Source organism: Globicephala melas, chromosome 20 (genome assembly GCF_963455315.2).
Source record: "Globicephala melas chromosome 20, mGloMel1.2, whole genome shotgun sequence".
Lineage (NCBI taxonomy): Eukaryota > Metazoa > Chordata > Mammalia > Artiodactyla > Delphinidae > Globicephala > Globicephala melas.
The window spans coordinates 4,749,583-4,770,715 of record NC_083333.1 but is presented as its reverse complement, the minus strand read 5'-3'; the positions used below and the strand labels follow the sequence as shown (position 1 = coordinate 4,770,715).

At 50.9% G+C, this 21,133-nt stretch overlaps 2 protein-coding genes across 2 annotated transcripts; both read left to right on the top strand.

Moving 5' to 3' along the window:
* The first annotated feature begins 1,454 nt into the window (after window positions 1-1,454).
* PIGS (phosphatidylinositol glycan anchor biosynthesis class S) lies at window positions 1,455-12,966 on the top strand. Its single transcript, XM_030862034.2, has 12 exons — window positions 1,455-1,534; window positions 1,815-1,954; window positions 2,039-2,150; window positions 5,359-5,448; window positions 5,872-5,963; window positions 7,424-7,631; window positions 7,914-8,056; window positions 8,774-8,888; window positions 9,784-9,929; window positions 10,485-10,585; window positions 11,373-11,583; window positions 11,941-12,966. Exons 1-12 carry the CDS (start codon window positions 1,501-1,503, stop codon window positions 12,214-12,216), a joined length of 1,668 nt encoding a protein of 555 aa, XP_030717894.1. The 5' UTR covers window positions 1,455-1,500; the 3' UTR covers window positions 12,217-12,966.
* A 126-nt stretch (window positions 12,967-13,092) lies between these two features.
* Window positions 13,093-19,819, top strand: UNC119 (unc-119 lipid binding chaperone). Its single transcript, XM_030862038.2, has 5 exons — window positions 13,093-14,328; window positions 17,835-17,948; window positions 18,463-18,565; window positions 18,677-18,849; window positions 19,115-19,819. The coding sequence occupies exons 1-5, from the start codon at window positions 14,106-14,108 to the stop codon at window positions 19,225-19,227; spliced, it is 726 nt and encodes a 241-aa protein (XP_030717898.1). The 5' UTR covers window positions 13,093-14,105; the 3' UTR covers window positions 19,228-19,819.
* The last annotated feature ends 1,314 nt before the right edge of the window (window positions 19,820-21,133 follow it).

Genomic DNA, 21,133 nt, shown 5'->3' with positions numbered 1-21,133 from the left:
AGGTGCAGAAGGATGGAGTGAGGCAGGACTCAAGCTACTTCTGAACGCAGCTTTTGCACATGGCCCCAAACTGGGATAAGAGGCGATGGGAGGAGTCTCTCACCTCTCGGCTGTGTTAAGCCCTAATGAGGCTTGACACATTTCACCAGGGGGAGCCACTGCAGAAGGAGCACCTGGGTTGCCCAACAGGGAAAATCCCCAGGGCTCAGCGATGCCCGACACAGCAGGTTATCTAGCAGGTTGCCGAGAGCTGTTGCTCACGCCCAGTTGGGATAGATAGGGGCACAGAGGGAGCCAATTTAAGGGTCTGGGCAAGAGCAGACCTGGTGAAGTCTCATAATGAACTTTGACCACTTAGCTTGGACGTGGGGCTGTAGGTGGAGCACCTGGGTCTATCTGAGCAGATGAAAAGATGAGAGAACCTGCTGTGTGTTCTGTGTGAACTGGGGAGGCCATGCTCTGTGTGAAGTGCACAACCAACGCTCCGCCCAGCTAATTATTGCAATATGGGAGTGTAGGCCGATTGTGGCCTGATCTTGTATTAATAAAAATAGCTCAAACTTACATAGCAGTCTCCTGCCAGGCCCTATTCTAGTCACTTTACAGTTGTTAACTCATTTACTACAACAATTGTACATAAAGTAGATACTATTGCTATCCCTATTTTATTTATTTATTAAAACAATTTTATCTTTCTTGGCCACGTCACGGGGCATGCGGGATCTTAGTTCCCCGAATCGAACCCACGCTGCCTGCAGAGTCCTAACCATTGGACCGCCAGGGAATTCCCTGCTATCCCTATTTTAATATGAGGAAACAAGCACAGAGAGGTTAATTAACTTCTCAAGCTCACTCAGGTAAAGTGGTGAAGCTGGGATTTGAACCCAAGTGATCAGGATCATCCAGAATTCTGTGCTCATGAATTTTCAAGAATTTTAAGTGAGGTATTCAGACTTTAACAAGTTGCAAATGAATTCAAATGAATTTTAAAAATATTAAATGAGCTAAATATCCTAAAAACGTACTATTAGCTTGCTCCTCCGAAAGAGGAGCTCTATAATAGGGATGATAAACAATGATCGTGATAAGCGACTTTCCGTGTGCTCTTTCCATGAATGACCTCATTTTAGTCAAGAATCTCCATTTTTCAGATGAGAACACTGAGACTTACAGCTTCCCGTGGTCTCCCGGCTAGTATTTAACAACTGCAGAGTTTGCGCTCTTATTCCCTGGGCTAGGAGTGGGTTCCACAAGGAAGCGCAGGGTGTCTTCCAGCAAAACCGAAACCCGCACAGCTCCTCAATCGCCGGGGCAGCGTCCTTTCAATCTCTGGGAGAAGCTCTCTGCGCACCCCGCCCACCCTTCGTCGGTTTTCGTCTGGAGTGCCGCTCGTGATTGGTCGCGATCGCTGCCGTGGGCGCGCCCACTCCTTGCGGGTTTCCGATTGGGGGAGGCCTACGCAGCTCCTCCCTTCGGCAGCAAGAGTGGTTGGAAGCGAGTATGGCGGCCCCGGGGGCCGCAGCTACAGACCTAGGTGCGGCGGCTTTCGGGAGGGGGCTGCGGCTCGCGGACTGCGAGGGAGGAATGCGGGGGTGGGGACTGTGTTGTGCCAGAGGTCCCGCGGATGGGGGTTCGGGGTTCGTCTCAGACAGCATCCCTTCAGACTAGGGTCCGGGCCCCTCGCCGGGGAATCCCTTCGAGTGCGGGCTGAGAGGTTCTGAGTACAGCTTGCCGGGGCTCCTCCGCGTCGGGGGTGGGGCCGGCACCCGAGCCCACCTCTGGCGGCGCCTCAGTGGATCCCCCCGTGTCCCCAGAGGTGGTTCGAGGCAAGCGCGCCGCTCTCTTCTTTGCCGCGGTGGTCATCGTGCTGGGGCTGCCGCTCTGGTGGAAGACCACGGAGACCTACCGGGCCCCATTGCCTTACTCCCAGATCAGTGGGCTGAATTCCCTGCAGGTAAGACCTCGGTGGTGGAGGACCACGGGACAGCCCACCGGCAAGATGGAGACTCACTGATGGCCCTGATGCTTCTTCCCGCAGCTCCGGCTCATGGTGCCGGTCACTGTCGTGTTTACCCAGGAATCAGTGCCATTGGACGACCAGGAAAAGCTGCCCTTCACCGTTGTGCATGAGAGAGAGATCCCTCTGAAGTGTGAGTTCCTGATCAGGGCTGCCTTTCTGGTCTGAGTTCAGTCCGCAGATAGGTTGGATAGGCGGAGCATGGGTATCCCGTAAAGGTGATTACAAACTTATTAAAAGGCCACTTTGAATGAACAGTGTGTTTGCTAAGAAAAAAAGCAGCTTTAAATTCAGTATTCACCATTAAAGGGGCAGTTTTATTCATAAAACAGTTGTGCTACCTGATCAGAAGTAGGTGATGCTCATTACGGGTTAGGGGAGGATGTGGGATGTAGTGGAATGAACACAGGGTTTGGAATCAATTTGGACTTACATACAGACCTTATTCAGTTTAACATTAAATACTTTACGGAGTGTTAGGCACGTAGGTATCAGGAATTTGGGGATGAATAAGAAATTGATATTGGTTTCAAGAAATTCATAGGTAGGGGAGAGAGACAAAGAAATCTCAGAAGTATATAAGTATATAAGAAACAGAGATTGTACTTAAGAAAGAGACTATAACTGTCTGGAGGAAAGAAAGGTAGAGAAGGTTTTGAGAGCTGTAATTTTTAAGCCAGATTTTTAAAGGATATGTAGGAATTCAAGTTAAATAAGGAGGAGAGGGAAGGATAACACTAGTTAGTAATAATGATAGCTAATATTAGTTGTTCATTATATGCCAGAAACTCGGTGAAACACTTTACACGTGTTGCCTCATTTAATCCTAACATTATGATCCCCATTTTAAGTCTCTTGTCTCTTTTATTATATACCAGCTCTCCCTACCCCATCCCAATATACTTGTTTTCATTGATTTGTTGGAGAAACCAGGTCATTTGTTTGATAGAACATCTCACATTCTGGATTTGGCAGATTTCTTCCTCTTGGTTTCATTTAATTTATTTCTCTAGTATCCATATTTCTTATAAACTGGTAGTTAGATCTAGAGGTTTACTTAAAATCAGTTTTTTAATTTTTTAAAATTTATTTATTTATTTAATTTATAATTTGGCTGAGTTGGGTCATCATTGCTGCTCGTGGTCTTTCTCTAGTTGCAGAGAGCGGGGGCTACTCTTTGTTGTGGTGCAAGGGCTTCTCATTGCAGTGCCTTCTCTTTTTGCGGAGCATGGGTTCTAGGTACACAGGCTTCAGTAGCTGCAGCACGCGGGCTCAGTAGTTGCAGTGCGTTGGCTCAGTAGTTGTGGCTCGAGGGCTCTAGAGTGCAGGTTCAGTGGTTGTGGCGCACGGGCTTAGTTGCTCTGCAGCATGTGGGATCCTCCCGGACCAGGGCTCGAACCCGTGTCCCCTGCATTGGCAGGCGGATTCTTAAGCACTGCGCCACCAGGGAAGTCCTAAATTTATTTTTTGGCCGCACTTTGTGGCATGCAGGATCTTAGTTCCCCGACTAGGGATTGAACCCGTGCCCCCTGCAGTGGAAGCACAGAGTCCCAACCACTGGACTGCCAGGGAAGTACCCAGGTTCAGTTTTTTTTTTTTTTTAACATCTTTATTGGAGTATAATTGCTTTACAATGTTGTGTTAGTTTCTGCTGTATAACAAAGTGAATCAGCTATATGTATACATATATCCCCATATCCCCTCCCTCTTGCATCTCCCTCCCACCCTCCCTATCTCACCCCTCTAGGTGGTCAGAAAGCACTGAACTGATCTCCCTGTGCTATGCAGCTGCTTCCCACTAGCTATCTATTTTACGTTTGGTACTGTATATAGGCACATATATACAATGGAATATTACTCAGCCATAAAAAGAAGCGAAATTGAGTTATTTGTAGTGAGGTGGATGGACCTAGAGTCTGTCATACAGAGTGACGTAAGTCAGAAGGAGAAAAACAACTACTGGATGCCAGCACATATATATGGAATCTAAAAAAAAAAAAAGTGGTTCTGAAGAACCTAGGGGCAGGACAGGAATAAAGACGCCGACGTAGAGAATGGACTTGAGGACATGGGGAGGGGGAAGGGTAAGCTGGGGTGAAGTGACAGAGTGGCATGGACATATATACACTACCCATGTTCGGTTTTTTAGGCAAGAATACTTCACAGTTGGTGTGTTGTACTTCCTATCGTGTTATATCATGTAGTGGCCTGGTTGTTTCACTTTGGGTGATGCAAAGATGATTATTTAGTTCAGATATTGTCAGCTTGACTTCTGTATTTTAGTTCTCGGTCAACCTTTCACCTGATGATTTTAGCATCTGTTGATACTGGAATCCATTTCATTAGGTTGCAAAATGGCAATTTTTAAATTCTGCCATTTCTTCTGCATTCTTCTGGAATTCTGTAAAGAAGAACTTTCCCAATAAATTTTAGGTTCAGCTTGTCAAGTTCCAGGTGGCGAAAAAAATCCCTTTGGGATTGCCTTACATGTTTAGATTAACTTGGAGAGAATTGATATTCTGAGAATATTTAGTTTTTCCATCTAGGAGCCTTGTATGTGTTTCCATTTTATTCAGATCTTCTTTTATGTCATTGAGTAAAGTCTTGGTTTTTTTTTTTCTTACAGTTTTGTACATGTATTCCTGGATATTTTTATATTCTTTATTGTTACTGCAATTGGGATTTTTAAAAATATTGCTTTTTTAATTAGATATTGCTGGTATTTATTAGAAAGCTACCCATTCTTGCATTTTCTTATAATAGTTTTTTAGTTGGTTCTCTTTGATTCCCTTTGAAAATAATTATACTACTTCAAAAAGTGGCCATTTTGTCTCTTTCTTTCAAATATTCATGTTTCTCTTTTTTCACTCATTGCATTGGTCAGGAACTTCAGGAAGAACAGTGCTGAATAATAGGGGAGATAGCAGGCATCCTTGTTTTCGTGCTAATTTTAATGGAACTATAGTGTTTTGTCATTAAGTGTGCATCTTATTTTTATCAAGAATGTTCACTGAGTTTATTTTGAGACATCTATTGAAACGATCATATGGTTTTCCTCCTTTTACCTACTAATGTAATGAATATTGTAATAGATTTCCCTGTGGGGAGGGTACTTCAGGTTGAAGGTGCACAGCGAGAGGCAAGAGCTGGGCAGGTGGAAGAGGTGGAGTGTCATGTATTTATATCATCCATGCAGAAATCATTAGAATTGGCTGTTGCTTCTTGGTATTTCTCTGCAAACAATCATCTTGCTCTCCTCGGACACTGGACAGCATTAGGGCTGGAAGGGTGGGCAGAGTCTGACATTTGCTCTTCTCATCATGCTTCTTTCTCTCTCTAAGACAAATTGAAAATCAAATGCCGTTTCCAGAAGGCCTATCGGAGGGCTTTGGATCATGAGGAGGAAGCCCTGTCATTGGGCAGTATACAAGGTACTAGGAGGGGTGATCATTTTAACAGGAAGCCCTCTTTTTCCTTCTGATCTCTAAGTGTGTAGTTTCCATATCTTGTCCTTTTTTTTTTTTGGGGGGGGGGGGCCTGTGCTGTGTGTCCTGCAAGGATCTCAGTTCCCTGACCAGGGACTGAACCTGGGCCACGGCAGTGAAAGCCCGGAATCCTAACCACTAGGCCACCAGGGGACTCCCTCCATAACTTGTCTTAACTCCAAAATCTCTCTGGGAAAGCTGGGAATGAGATACCTTGTGTCTCAGCCTGGGCCACCCAGGGCCAGACCTGGCCACAGTGTCAGCTGGGTGTGAGCGGGAGGTGGAGTGATGGGTTAGGCACCGTGTGGGAGCCAGAGGGAGAGGGAATGGTGTTTGCGCTCCTGGTACACCACCTGTTCTTGTCCCCAGAGGCAGAAACCATGTTTGCTGAGCCATCGGAGCAAGCAGAGGGCTCCCTGACAGTGTACGTGATCTCTGAACACTCCTCACTTCTCCCTCAGGTAGGGTGAGCAGAGAGGCTGCGGACATGCCTTCTCCCTTCAGCTTGTCCTCTCCTAAGTCTCCTTCTTGCAGTATTGCTGCCCATTCCTTCCGTTTGCTACAGAAAACTCTCCTCAAGTATTTTTTAAAAAGAATGCAAATAGGGATTGTTTTCATTGACTCTGGGTCTTTCTAAATCCAAGGCTTGTATGTGGTTAAAGTTCCCTTTTTAAAAAAAATAAATTTATTTATTTATTTATTTGGGCCGCATTGGGTCTTCTTTGCTGCACGTGGGCTTTCTCTAGTTGCAGTGAGCGGGGGCTGCTCTTCGTTGAGGTGCGTGGGCTTCTCATTGCAGTGGCTTCTCTTGTTGCGGAGCACGGGCTCTAGAGCGCAGGCTCAGTAGTTGTGGCACACAGGCTTAGTTGCTCTGTGGCATGCGGGATCTTCCCGGACCCGGGCTCGAACCCATGTCCCCTGCATTGGCAGGCGGATTCTTAACCACTGCACTATCAGGGAAGTCCTAAAGTTCCAATTTAAAGTGGAAAAAAAATCAATAGGGTTAAAGAAGCTGGTTTGAATGGGCTGTGATGATAATATGAGCAATACATTGACCTTTTCAGTTTCTGAGCAAAAGGTTTGGTGGGAGCTGTACCAGCTACCATTTTATTTTTTAATTTATAATGAAATATTAATTATTACAAAAAGATGAAGGAAAATTTTAATAAACATCCATGTACCCACCCCTAGCTTGCAAACTATAATACAGCCCTGTGCATCTCCATGATTATATCCCACTCCCTTGCAGCCAAAGGTGACCATAGTTTGTATGTATCATTTTCATATTTTTCTTTCAAGTTTTATCACATATATCTCTATAAACAATATGTTTAGTTTTATATATTTTTGAACTTTATATAAATGCCGTAATGAAGCGCATGTTCTTCTCTAGTTTTCATTTTGCTTGACCTTTATGTTTGAATCATCTATGAAAATATGTCTAGTTGAATCTAATACATTCATTTAAAATTCTGTCTAATGTTTCATTGTATAAACATATCACAATTTATCCATTCTGTTGCTGACAGGCATTTGGATTGTCTCCAGTTTTATCCTATTACAAATAATGCTGATGTGAAAATTCTTGTACTTGCCTCTTTGCCATTTACTTATATCAAACTTTCCAGTTGTTTGTTTATTCTTGCTCAGCATGCCGTCTCTTAGTTTCCAGCCCATGAAGATATAGCTGTTGCCTGCTCCTATGTCATCTGGGAAGGAGAAGGGAACTGAAATGAATGAAAACACTCATATATACCCATAGCTCAGAAATGTTGACATAAGAGTTCCCAATGAGTCTAGAGAGAGGTGCAGTCCTGTTGGTCGGTGGCAAAAGGCCAGATTCTCAAAGACAGGAGCCAGAGTGCTCTTCTGCTTTCTTCCCTGAGCCGTGGGCATTCTGTCCCTTGCTTGCCCCTCATAGGACATGATGAGCTACATTGGGCCCAAGAGGATGGCAGTTGTGCGGGGGATAATGCACCGGGAGGCCTTTAACATCATTGGCCACCGTGTAATCCAAGTAGCCCAGGCCATGTCTTTGACTGAGGACGTGCTTGCTGCAGCCTTGGCTGACCACCTCCCAGAGGACAAGTGGAGCTCTGATAAGAGGCGGCCTCTCAAGTCCAGCTTGGGTAGGGTGACCGGGCTGTGCCACGGGAAGGGAGAGGGAAATGAATTATGTGGAGACGGTGGGGCAGGAGGGGAATCTGCATGCAAACGCTTCACTCCTTTCTTCTGTGGTTTCATCTTTTTCTTAAAGCACTCGGTGTTCCTCATCCCAGTTTTATCCTCCCTTTGCGTCCATGATGGCAACCAGCCCCATTTCAGAGGAGAACCAAGTTCAACTCAGCCAGGGGTACAGGCTGCCTTTGATCCACAGATGCCTCTGGCTTCCCTGACTCCTGTTTTTATAGGCTATGAAATCACCTTCAGTTTACTCAACCCTGACCCCAAGTCCCATGACGTCCACTGGGACATCGAGGGGGCTGTCCGGCGCTACGTGCAGCCCTTCCTGAATGCCCTCAGAGCTGTGGGCAACTTCTCTGTGGACTCTCAGGTGAGACTGGGAGCAAGTTGAGGAGCCCTTTTCCCCGCTGCACCATCCTTTCCCAAGTCCCTCCATATTTGGCATTTACAAGTGTAGTCTGTTCTTCCAGCTCTTTGAGCTTGCTGATTTGCCAGGAAATTCCTGTGTATGTATATGGTTCTGGGGTCTACTTTTCCTCCTTGGTGTCCAGCTTGGGGAGTTTTGTCAATGCTTGTTAAAAAAGTAACTTCCTTATGGCTCCCTCTGGAACTGTATTCTCCAGTTGTGCCATCCTAAAAATTTATTAAAAAACAAACAGAAAAACTTCCTGAGATATGTTAATGTAGTAACAACAAAGATGTGATGAATGTAGTCTTCTGAATTACACAGTGTCCTTTTAGGGAAAAGGTGGGAGAAATTTTTATCAGGTCTTGGTAGTGGGAGAAATTACTTCTGAATAACTGATTTGATTTGATCTTGTGGACACTGAATTATGCTATTCTTTGTTTAGGCTGTGAGAAAGCCTGGTAAAATAACGTGGTGTTCAAAACCTGGATTTAGTGTGTTAACTTTACCCTTGGCTTTGTTATTTTTTTCCCTACTCCTGCTTTCTCTCGGCCTTGATTTTTGTCTCTTACATTTTGCCCTGCCTAATGGTTATCTTTTTAAGGCACCTCAAATCTTTTGGGGGGACAAATTGGAATATAGCTCAGTAGACAAATAGCGTGCTCCCTCTTTGCTCTACAGATCCTTTACTACGCAGTGTTGGGGGTGAACCCCCGCTTTGACCCAGCTTCCTCCAGCTATTATCTGGCCGCACACAGCCTCCCCCACGTCATCAACCCAGTGGAGTCCCGGCTGGGTGAGTTCCTGACCATGAGGGTCTTTCTGCCAGGCCGGGGAAGGACCCTGAAGGCTCAGCCTGGGGTGGGAGGCGGGTTATATATAGCGATGGCTCCCAGGTTGGGTTGGTCCAAGGGCGTTGAGGAGGTGCTGGGCATTTAGGTTCCTTTTCCGCGATAGTCTGTTGACATCTCCATCTCCACACTGTCACATCCAAAAGCATTGATTAAACATTCCCAACACTTCTTATAAACAAATGGATAGGCTGCGTCTCCCTCCCTGCAAGCCATCCAGGAAAAATATGGCCACACGTGTAGGAAAGACAGCAGCAGAAGTACAGGAAGGCAGAATTTGAATCGACAGTTCTGCTGATTGAGGCTGAGGAACCTTGAAGCTGGGGCTCCAGTTTTTCACTTTGGCGCTGGTACCTCAGAAGAGTAGGTAGTACAGTACAGTAGAACTGTAATAGAGGCAAACCAAAGGGAGTATATCACTAGTTGTGGAATTTTAGGCACCAGGGTTAGGCCAGTGTGGACCAAGGGGTATGGGTGGGGCAGCACATGAGGCCTTGGCGAATTCCTCCTCCCTCCCTGCTTCCCTCCTTCCCTCCCTTCTTTCCTACAAGGTCCAAGGGACTGCTTTATGGCACTGCCGAAAAAGGTGGGAGGCTGTTGGAGGAGAGGCGATTTGGGGGCAGTTTGAGGCTGAGGACTGCACTTCATGTATGTGGCACATCTCGGGAGAATGCTGAGGTTGTTTAGCACAGAAACCCAGGCCTGGAGGATATCCTAGTGATTATCAGTTGGGGAAAATGAGGCCCAGAGTGAGTGACCAGCAAGTCAGAGGCTGACCTAGACCTAAGATCTAGACCCAGCGTGTTTGGTGTGCTGACTCCCCTTCTCTTTGTGCCACAGGATCCAGCGCTGCCTCCCTTTACCCGGTGCTCAACTTTCTACTCTATGTTCCTGAGCTTGCCCACTCCCCCCTGTACATTCAGGACAAGGATGGTGCTCCAGTGGCCACCAACGCCTTCCACAGCCCCCGCTGGGGTGGCATTATGGTATGGTCACACCACGGAGACCCCAGAGCCCAAACGTCAGGGGTGTTCGTTGAGACTGTTCTTCTGTTGTTCCTCTGGTGTCCTCTGTGGCCCAGCCTGGGTTGGGGGGTGGTGGTGAGGTGCTGTGAGCTCGTGCCCCCCACCGCCCCCCACCAGCCCCACTGCTTCTTATTTCCATCAGTGTTTATAGTAGGACCCTTTTGCACTTGCAGTTTGCGCTGACTTAGGACTATTCTGTGTATAACTTAGATCTTGGCCCTGTTTGTGGGAGTCTTAACAAGGTTGGGAATGTTGTCTCCCCTGTTAGATTGGAGTTTCTCATGGGTAGGAACTTTAAAATGGAATTAAAAATATTTCTTTAACAAGATTTTTGAGGGAGTAGAGGAGATAATTTATATAAAGCTCCTAATAGCAGGTATTCCAAAAATATTAGGTTTGTAATTTTTAAAGAGCACAGAGTATGTCTTCCTTTCCTCTCATGGCCTCCAGAGTGTCTAGGGCAGAGCTGTGCATGGTCCTGGCGTGATGTTGAGGCACCCTTATTTCCCCCTGCAGGTATACAATGTGGACCCCAAAGCCTACAATGGCTCGGAGCTGCCGGTGAGAGTCAAGGTGGACATGGTGCGGGTGATGGAGGTGTTCCTGGCTCAGTTGCGGTGAGGTCCTGGGGGATCCACTTGGGGGCGAGGCCACTGAGACTGACCACAGTCTCCTGGGCTGAGTGCAGTAAACCCTCACTTGGCAGGGACACCTTGGCTGTGCCTGGAGCCCCAAGGAAACCAAGAAAGGTTTCCAAGGATCACTTCATCCTTCTCTTAAGAAAGACTAGTTGTTGACAAAAAGAGTTTTAGGAAAAATAGGCTCATGAATGTCAGGTCCATAGGCTGTGATTAGGGATGCTTAAGAAAATACCTGTTAATTCTTGTGCGAACGGATCTATTGATAGTGGCTTCCTGATGCCCTGTGTTGAGTATTCTAAGGCTGTGTCTGGGCTCATCAGGAAAGAGGATTCTGATTGATTAGCAATGTCTGCCATGGTGCAGGGATAGAGAGGCACAGCACGCATGCCTTGTCAGAGGTGGTCCTGGATCATCCCTTAACTAAGGCTCAGGGGCCCCATTTGTCCAAAGAGAGGGTAGACAGGGTGAGGGGATTAAACTAGTTGGTGTTAATTAGAAATATTTTAGCCATGGAACCTTTTTTCACACAAGATCTTATAATATAGAAACAATATAGAAACAGGTAAAAGTGAAAAACCACTAGTTAAAGTGGGGCTTGGGGCTCTGTGTTACTTAGTGTTGCTGCTCACCCCCTAAGACGCTAAGGCACTTCCTACAACCCCTGTGGTTCTGGGTGAGATCGAAAATCCTAATAGTTATTCTAGGAATCCTAACCATCTTCTCCCACCTTCTGCCCCTCTGACCTTCTTTGCTGTTCCTACAGGCTACTCTTCGGGATTGCTCAGCCCCAGTTGCCTCCAAAATGCCTGTTTTCAGGGCCTAAGAGTGAAGGGATAATGAGCTGGGAGCTGGACCGGCTGCTCTGGGCTCGGTCAGTGGAGAACCTGGCCACAGCTACCACCACTCTCACTTCCCTGGCCCAGCTTCTGGGCAAGATCAGCAACATTGTCATCAAGGACGATGTGGCATCTGAGGTAAGCAGCCGGGGGTAGATTCTGTGGCCTAGGACTGGAGTGGCCAGCAGGGCCCAGGGTGTAGTGAAACCAGAGAGCCATTTGAGGTCCAGAGGATGTGTGGGCATGCCATCCTTGAGTGCCCAGGCTTCCTCTAGAGGTCAGTGCCAGCTCCCTAGTAAGGAGTCTAAGTGTGGGTGTGAGGTGTTAAGCAGGCACTAAGAAGATACCCCCTAGCCCTTTTCTACCGGCCTCCACATATCCTGGGCGAACTACAGGCAACCTGCCTGGTAGACGGAAGACACAGTGAGGCCCTCTCCCACCCTCCCCACCAACCGATGCCTAGGACGTTTTGGTAACTCCCTGCCCCTTTCCTAGGTGTACAGGGCTGTAGCTGCAGTCCAGAAGGCAGCGGAGGAGTTGGCCTCTGGGCACCTGGCTTCTGCCTTCGTTGCCAGCCAGGAAGCTGTGACATCCTCAGAGCGTGCCTTTTTTGATCCCTCGCTCCTCCACCTCCTCTATTTCCCTGATGACCAGAAGTTTGCCATCTACATCCCACTCTTCCTGCCTATGGCTGTGCCCATCCTCTTGTCCCTGTTCAAGATCTTCCTGGAGACTCGCAAGTCCTGGAAAAAGCCTGAGAAGATAGACTGAGCAGGACAGCATCAGTAGGAAGCCTTCCTTTCCAGCCAGGAGGGGAGGTGTTAGATTGAGAGGCACATAATGGGGCCTGCCACAAATGACTTGTCTCCAGCCTGCTCTGTTGCTACTCCAGCAGTCAAAGTATAACACTCCTTCCCGTTCTTCTGACTCAGGTCCCTCCCACTCTTCATCCCCCCACCCCCCACCCCCCTATCCTCAAAAGACACATCATCTGGGCCTCCTTACCTGGCCTGAACTTGAAGGCCCTTTTCTGTCTCCCTCTGGAGCAGGGGCAGCTTGTGCTTCTGCCCTGTTCCTCACAGTCCTCTTGCGCTGAGAGGGAGCATTAGGGGAAAGCCCTGGGTTGGATTCTAGGGCCCTTCTCTCCACGCTTCTCTCTAACCCCTCAGGGAGGGCCCTAGCACTGCTCTCATAGAAGGGGCCAAGCACCTGTCACCTCTGGGACCTTCTCCTTGACTCCCCTCCCTCCTGGCTGGCTGTACCTGTTGTGTGCAGCCTGATGCTGGGTGTGGCAGAGGTTCCCTTCACCCTTTCATAGAGGCAGTGTGGTGAGCGGGGAAAGTTCCGGACTTGGGATTAAACATGCCTGAATTCAAACCCTTGCTTCTGTACTTATCATCTGGGGAGCTTTGAACAAGCCACTTAATCCTCTCTGAGCCTCAGTTTTTCATTTGTTAAAATAGTACTAATGATACCTCCCCTACAAGGTGGTTGTGAGGATTAAATGTGATGAGCATGTGATAGTATCTGGTATATTCTGGGCTCTCAAGAAACATTGGTTGAATGTGAATTGGAATGATATGAAGTATGAGCATACCTTTCATTCTTCATTCGTGTGTAAGTAATGGTTTCCTGGTGTCTGTCCTCCTGGGCTCACTGGTCCATTTTGCTTCCACCTGGCCACGTGCCCTTCTTGCCTCGATGTCCTGGAGGGCCCTGTGGTGGCTGGACATTGTAGGCTATTGTCCTTCGATATGTCCTGGGTTGTCTAGCAGGGGGTCTGGGAGAGAATAGCTTGTACCAGTGTAAGCCCTCAGATACTAACTGATTCATAAATTCAAAAAAAGAACATACAGTTGACCCTTGAACAACATCGGGGGTGGGGTGCCCACCCTCTGTGCATTCAAAACTCAGAGTATAATTTATATTTGGCTCTGTTGATCTGCAGTTCCATATCCAGAGATTCAGCCAACCCATCGTGTAGTACTGTAGTATTTTCTACGAAAAAAATCCACAAATAGGTGGACCCACGCACTTCAAACCCATGTTGTTCAAGGGTCAACGGTATTGAGCACAGGCTGCACGGGGCACTGTGCTAGGTGCTGGGTATTACAGAGAACAAAGACAGGATCTCCACTTTCACTGAACTGGTCTTTTAGGAGGCGGAGGCAGTGAGCAAATGAAACTAATTTCAGATAATGCATTAGAAAGAAAAAACAGGCTGATCAGATAGTGCCTGGGGGTGTTTGAGAGGGTCTCTGAGCAGATGACATTTGAGCTGAGACCAGAAGGACAAGAGGAGGCCATCTGGGGGAAGAGCATCCCAGGCAAAGACCCTGAGGTGGGAACTTGCTTGCGGGCAGAGGGAGAGGCGGAGTGGCTAGAGCACAGCGAGTAAGAAGGAAAAGGTAGCCAAAACCCCTTAAAATCCCTATCGAAAAAATGAAAGAAGCCCAGGGCGGGCCGCCTCCCTGCCCCGGGTGAGTAGCCCAGGTGGGCGGGAGGTGGGCGGGGCCAGTACCGGGCCCACCCTGGGGGCGGGGCGGCACCTGGGGCCCCTGCCCGGCCGGGGGCGGGGCTGCGGACGCTCCCCCTTCCCTCGGCTCCAGCTGGCGCAGGCAGCCGCCGCGGCAGCAAGCTGGCTGCGGCCCCGGGAGGCCATGAAGGTGAAGAAGGGCGGCGGCGGCGGGGCCGGGACGGGGGTGGAGCCCGCTCCAGGGGCCTCGGGCCGGAGCGTGGAGACCAAGACGGAGCTGCAGGCGGAATCCGAATCCGGGTCCGAGTCGGAGCCGGAGGCAGGCCCGGGGCCCAGGCCGGGGCCGCTGCAGAGGAAGCAGCAGATCGGGCCGGAGGACGTGCTGGGGCTGCAGCGGATCACGGGCGGTGAGCACCCGCGAGGGAGCGCCACCCGCGGGCGGGAGCGGGAGAGCACGAGAGGGGGCCCTCGAGGCGCGCGGAGCCCGGGCCCCCGCCCCCTTTCCCGCCCTCCCCCCGCCTCCCCTCCCCCACCAGAGTCCCCCTCCACGTCTGACTCCAGGCCTGAGATCTCATGTTCCCCCTTCCCTTGATCTCTCTCTGCGTCCCTCTTGTCCCTTTAGAGATTTATTTCCACCCCACTCCTTCCTTTTTGAGGAGTCCATCCCCCTTTCCCAGGTGGAAGTGGAGCAACACCTGCAACTGTGACCCCTTCCCCACAGAGTCGTCAGAGCCCTTTGAAGATTTTCTCTGCAATAATGAGGAAGGGGGCTGAGTGCAGTCTACCCTCAGTCTCCTCCACCCTGGAGGCTAGGTGGAGGCTGAGTTACTAGGGTGGTATCAAAACCCTCAGTTCTCCCCGACCATTAATGCCTTCACCCTGGACACCCCAGGAAGTCTGGGGCCATCCCCCTCCCCAGGAAAGGACCTGAGGAGGAAGCTTCAGTGGGTTTGCTCTGGGCGCTCTCAAGGGAGTGGGTTAATGCCCACCCTTAGCCTTGGCTAGGGCCTGTCCTGTTTTGGGAGGCCAGGTCTCCACTGTGGTTGAGTTTCTGAGCTGGACTGCCTAAGTTGAAGTTCCAACTTTGCCATGTTATTGACTGTGTGACCTTGGGCTAATAACTTCACCTCTCTGAGCATATTCATCTGTAAAACAGGGATAATGATACCTACCTTGCAGAGCTATTGTGAAAATAAATCCTCTGATTTTGCACCATGCCTGGCATGCTGTGCATGCCCTGTAAATAGGGCTCTTTTATCAATAGTACTGAGGGCCCCACAGGACTGCTCATGGCTGCTGCCTAGAGGCAGACAACTGGGCATTCAGGGCAGGGGAGGGGGTCACCATAGGCAGGGAACAAGGACTGGAAAGTCTCATGGCAGAGGCAGTGGCTGAGCCTCAAAGAACAGAAGGCGTTTGGAGTGGCCTACTGCCTTGGCCTCATTGATTAGTAACCCTGCCACAGCTCCCTCTGAGAGAGCAACTCTTGGGGCTCCCCTGTGGGGGTAGGGGGCAGATGCTGGGGTGGAGCTGAGCTCTGGAGCTGCAGGAGCAGCAGAGCCCAGGGCTTCCAAACAGAGCTGTGGAGGAGACCATGGTGGCAGGTCTAGGCCTGTGCGTCTGGGTCCTCGGGGGACCAGCATCTCCTGTCTCTCTGAGCCAGGCAGCAACCATTCTTGGCTAGGCCCCCAGAGCGCTGAGCTGCCTTACCCAAGCAGGCACTGGTAGAGGGAGGGGGCCCGGGCCAGTCCGATGTTGGTGCCAATTGGGCTGTAATTGGCAACAGCAGCATTTAGGATTCAAGTTAGCTCTGGGGCAGAACTTACTTATAGGGTGTCTAACTTGTCCAGGTCCTAGGTAACTTTAGAAGTTATTTTGCAACTATGGGGGCTTCCAGCCCATGTACAACCATGTGTCTCTGAATTTGGAGGAAATTTATAGCCCTTAGAGATGCGGCATCTGCTGTAGATGAGCAGAGGAAGAGTCTTCACAGGAGCGCTTTCTTTTGTAAAAGTTGAGAACAGGCCTCCAGGACTCTCCTCACTGACACCCCTGCCTGGTCTCTTCTGACCTTAATCGCACAGGTCTGAGGTTTTTTGTTCCTGGATTACTCAGCCCTGAATCCAGCTTAGGAAGCTATTTGTGGCTGAGGGGAAGGGAGCAGTTGTGTTCTGAGCCCTCGGCCAGTCTGCCCCTTATCTGGCCTGACCCTCGGTCCCAGGCCTCATCCTTCTCTAGCAGAGGGAGGGAGTGGAGGTGGTGTCCTGAGCCATGGGCCTCTCCTGTTCCTCACTTCCTCTAAGGACAGAGGAGTTGATAGGTTGAGTTTGCGGTAGAATAGACTGAGGTCATACTGCAAGTTGTTCTCAAATGAGAGGAGAGGCTCCAGAAGTTAGAGAATGGGGGAAGAAGGAGGACTTTATGCGGAGCTGGGAGTTGGGCAACTAGGATGCTGTTCCCAGTTCTGCCACATCCTCTCCTTAGGCCCCGCACCCTCCTTCTACATCTTTGGATTAGTGCTTACTTTCTGTGAAAATAAGGTGTGTACAGCGTGAGGTAGGAGTTGCCTACTTCCATTCCTCCTCCTCTCCTCTCACCACCATGGGCTGTGATGGGCAGGCCAGGGCTCAGGCCCCTCCACAAACCCTATGTAGTCCCTGCTGGACCGCAAGGTGCCAGGTGGCTACCAGGAGGGCTTCCTGGAGGGGGCTGCCCCAGGCTTGAGGGAGAGAGAATGACTTTACATTCACTTCCTCTTCCTGCCCCAGAGGAATAAGAGGTGGTCTAGGGACCTGGAGGGTGATTTCCGGGCCTCTACGTGGAGGATGTGATGCTATGCAGGCTGACAGCACCAGAGCCCCCACTGCACCTCTCTGTTCCTTCCTATTTGCTGCCAGGGCCTCCTTGAGTGCTTGCAGTTGCTGCTGCACGAGCGGTGAGGGTTGGATCAGGCCCTGCTATTTCTAAGCTTCCTCAAGCAGGGCCCACCACTATTCCTCGTTCCTCTTCTGGGCTCGAGGACTTCCCTTACCCCGTGCACACCCCCGAGGCACCTGCCACACCCTCTTACTGGCCTTGCCTGTACTCTTCTCTCTGGGGGTGGCTCAGCATCAAGGCTGGATGGATGACCTTTGAGGGGGTTCCCTCTGTTTGCTAAGATCTCCTCCTGCTTGAAGATCAACAGGGATGGGAGCAAAGGTGGCTCCCTTCCCCCCAATATTCCAGGCTCTGGGCTTGAGTCAGCAGAGCTTTGGCTAAGCTGCTTAAGGGAGCTGGGTTGGTGTAAGCCTCTTATGGGGAGAGGAGAGGCCGGGGTGGGGGGTGAGGAGGGATAGGGAAAGGGTTGATCGCTTGCCCCAGCACTACCCAGGTCAGAGAAAGTCCTTGTTTGACACACCTAGATGTGTGCCAGGGGTGGCTATGGGGTGGGGGCGGGGGCATCCTCTCCCGAGGTAGAGCTGTGTCACCCCTGTTAGAGTGAGGTTCCTAAAAGCAGGGCTCTATCTTCCCTCTCATGGTGGCGGGGGAAGGGCTCCCCATCAGATTAGAGACTCATTTGGTTAACCGTCACCGAGCCAGTCCTGGCAAAGCAGAGGCTGGAATAAGGGCCCTCAACCCCTGGGTGGGCGGCAAAGTGTTGGCAAGCTGACCTTGTCCTCCACCCTGCCCCTCCCTGACCCCAGAGGCTACCAGGATGGAACGATTTGTCTCCCATTAGATCCCAATGGCAGAACTATGTCTCCCGCACACTATGGGGGCTCCCCCAGGGTGGGGGCTCACTTCTCTCTTTCTGCAAGGCAGTGACCTTAGGAGCAGGGAAGGTGGTAGCTAGTTCAGGGTTCCACTAAAGCTGAGTTGGCAGCAGGGGCTTCTGGGCAGGCCCCTTCCTTGCTCAGCTGCCTGTCTCCCCTAGACTACCTGTGCTCCCCTGAGGAGAATATCTACAAGATTGACTTCGTCAGGTTCAAGATTCGGGACATGGATTCAGGCACTGTTCTCTTTGAAATCAAGAAGCCCCCAGCCTCAGGTGAGTGGGTTGAGTGGGCCATCGACAGAGGGAGGTGGGCGAGGGCTGTGAAATGGGCTGCCCAGGAACTCCTCAGGCTACAGAGGAGTCAGACCAGAGCTGGGATTTGCACCCAGGCCTTCTCAGGAGACACCAGGCAGGGGGGCCTCTGCCTGGGGCTGGGCCTCTTCTTTTCCTTCCCTGTGCTCCTGGGGTTAGACATCTTGGGAAGACAATCCTGCCTCTTCAGTCCCTGCCAGCCTGCCCCCTGCAGGCCCCCTTGGGAACTGCAGTCCCAGAGGCCCCAGGTCTTTTTGTCTCTTGCGGCTCAGGGAATCTCAGTTGAAATTGGTGACCCGCTGACCAGTTGGAAGCAATTAGAAGCATTTAGCCAGTGGTCTGAACCCTCAATATACATCAGGATCTCCTGAGGAGTTTTGAAAAATTCAGACAGATGAGGGCCCTGGGGTGAAAGCCCGGGTGGGCATGGGCCCCAGCCTGAAACCCACTGAGCCCCAGCTGGGGTGCATTACAGAGCGGTTGCCCATCAACCCACGGGACCTGGACCCCAATGCTGGGCGCTTTGTCCGCTACCAGTTCACGCCTGCCTTCCTCCGCCTGAGGCAGGTGGGAGCCACGTGAGTCACTGGGCCGGGGTGAGGGCTAGGGGTGGGGGCTGAGGTGCGGGTGAGGGTGGTAGGGAGCCCTTCTTGAGTCCCAGCTCAGCCCCGCCCCCTTCTCTCACTCAGCGTGGAGTTCACAGTGGGAGACAAGCCTGTCAACAACTTCCGCATGATTGAGAGGCACTACTTCCGCAACCAGCTGCTCAAAAGCTTTGACTTCCACTTTGGCTTCTGCATCCCCAGCAGCAAGAACACCTGCGAGCACATCTATGATTTCCCCCCTCTCTCTGAGGAGCTGAGTGCGTGGGCAGGGCCCTGTGGGAGGGATGCAGGGGGACTCAGAGAGACCAAGTTGTGGGGAGTGTGGGTCTGAGCCCCTTTCTCCCCTCCCTGGGTCTCTTGTGTCCGGCCACCATTCGTGTGTCATCTGTAGGGAAACTGAGGCTCAAAGAGGCTGGGGGAACTCTTTGTTCAGCTTGTCCGCGTCCCCTAGTCCTGAAGCCCCTGCAGTGGCCTGGCTCAGGCTTCTGACCTTTGCCCCAACTGGCTGGGTCTCTCTTGCAGTCAACGAGATGATTCGTCACCCATATGAAACACAGTCTGACAGCTTCTACTTCGTGGATGACCGGCTGGTGATGCACAACAAAGCAGACTATTCCTACAGCGGGACGCCCTGACCCCCAAACCAGCCGCTGCCCCAGGAGGGTCCTGGGCCCGCAGCCGTGACCACCCCAGCACTCACCTGCCAGCCCCAGGTCTTCTGCCTGGGCAGTGCTCCAGAAGCCCTGAACCCTTAGTCAGTGTTGGGAGGGCGGGTGCCTGACGTCCCCCGTCCAAGTCTGTGCAGCCCATGGGGCCTGGCACGTGGGGTGGGGTGGTGGGGGCTGTTTGCCTCCATAGCCAGGAAGACCTCTCGTGGGAGGAGTAGCCAGGACTTGCGGACAGCCGAGCTGGGCCTCTTGGGCCCAAGTTTCAGAATAGTGTTCCCCTATCCAGGCTTTGACTAGGTCGGGGCAGGGACCCATTCCCTGTCCCCTGCCCACCACTGACAGGCCATTTAGAGTTGTAAATTCACAGAGGAAGGTCCTTGTGGGGTCTTGCAGTCAAGCTTCCCAAGGGGGTCTGGGCCCTGACCACAGCCCCGGCCTCTACCATCAGGGGCTGAGATCCTGCCTGAGGTGTGGGAGGGACCTGCCCAGATTGCAGCCTGGGGTAGGGGTTGGACCAACTGTATATAGTTTTCAATAAACTCTTTCTCCTTTTCTGTTCTCTGGTTGTGGGCCAGCATGTGCGTGTGGTGGTGGCTGAGGGGGCCGTGATGTGGTCCCAGGGCCCTCCTGTCTCCTAACCCGCTGCAGCCTGACCCCCACCCGGCATCTAGAGTCAGCACTTAGTATGTGTTGCAGCTGGAAAGGGTTTTTCCTTTGATAAGGAAGGAGACCCAGGCCTTGAGAGGGGAAGCTTTGGCCAAAAGTCGTAGCCAGCCCTGAAGAACAGAGAGAGGCTGGGACAAGGGCCCCCGACTCTACGGTGGGAGGGGAGGTGTTGGGGAGGTGGCCTTGCCCTCTACCCCACCTTCCCTGACCCCCAGAGGCCACTAGGACCATTAGGTTGTCCTTTTAGCCCTCATCAGTGAGAGAAGGCTGAGGCCTGGAGCCATCTTGCCCTCAGCTGCCTTGGGGAGGCCCTCTGGCCTGGCTGCCCTGCATATAACATCACCCCCAGTCCTACCCCAGACCCAGCGGAGGTCTTTGTTTCCTTAATGGAGGAAATTCAGGAACTGAGATCGCTGGAGAGTTTACTGCAGGGTTTGCAGCTTACTGTTCCAAGTGCCAATTTGGATACACGTGGCGCTAGTCTGCCCTCTCCCTCTCTGGGCTGAGTTCATCTAACCCTGAGGGGCCTAGAAGGGCTGGAATTCAACTGGGTTCTGTGGAGCACTTGCTGGAGGCCAGGACCTGGGCTGAACTCTGGGATTCTAAAATGAGAGAGACACAGGGAACAAACACCTGTCCCTAGAATGAGATGAACTGGGCATACAGGGGAGCAACAGTCGTCCTGCTTCGAGGGTCCTAGGGAGGATTCTTGGAAGAATCTTATTTACCCCAGCATTCAGGGCACAAACAAGGGATTCAGTCTCTACTCCTCCCTGTTTCCAGCTCCATCCAATCAGTCACCAGTCGTGGAGATTTCACCTCTTAAAAATCTCAACTTCATCTACTTCTCTCCAGTTCCTTCACCTCTCACTCGAATTCCTACAGTTACACTCCTCAACACCCCTCTGCCACTACTATGCTAGTATGTGGACTCTGGAGCCAGACTGCCTAGATTTGTATCCTGACACTGCCACTTAATAGCTGTGCAATGTTGGCAGTGCAAGTTAACCTCTCTGGGCCTGCATTTTCTGAAAAATGGGTATAATCCTCAGAATTGATTGTGAGCAGTCTAAGTTAACACATATAAAGCACCCAGGCTTGGGCCTAGCACTCAATATATATTGGCTATTGTTAGCTTCATTTTTTCCAATCCACCCTTCACTCAGCTGCCAGAGATAATCTGGCCGGGTCATTCCTGCTTAGTCCT

Bases quoted from the DNA above. Each gene is read 5' to 3' on its own strand.
- PIGS (XM_030862034.2), top strand. From the start codon at position 1,501: ATGGCGGCCCCGGGGGCCGCAGCTACAGACCTAG. The intron at 8,057-8,773 runs GTGAGACTGGGA...TTTGCTCTACAG, and splicing joins ACTTCTCTGTGGACTCTCAG to ATCCTTTACTACGCAGTGTT. The intron at 11,584-11,940 runs GTAAGCAGCCGG...CCCCTTTCCTAG, and splicing joins AGGACGATGTGGCATCTGAG to GTGTACAGGGCTGTAGCTGC.
- UNC119 (XM_030862038.2), top strand. From the start codon at position 14,106: ATGAAGGTGAAGAAGGGCGGCGGCGGCGGGGCCGGGACGGGGGTGGAG. The intron at 17,949-18,462 runs GTGAGTGGGTTG...GGTGCATTACAG, and splicing joins CAAGAAGCCCCCAGCCTCAG to AGCGGTTGCCCATCAACCCA. The intron at 18,566-18,676 runs GTGAGTCACTGG...TCTCTCACTCAG, and splicing joins CTGAGGCAGGTGGGAGCCAC to CGTGGAGTTCACAGTGGGAG.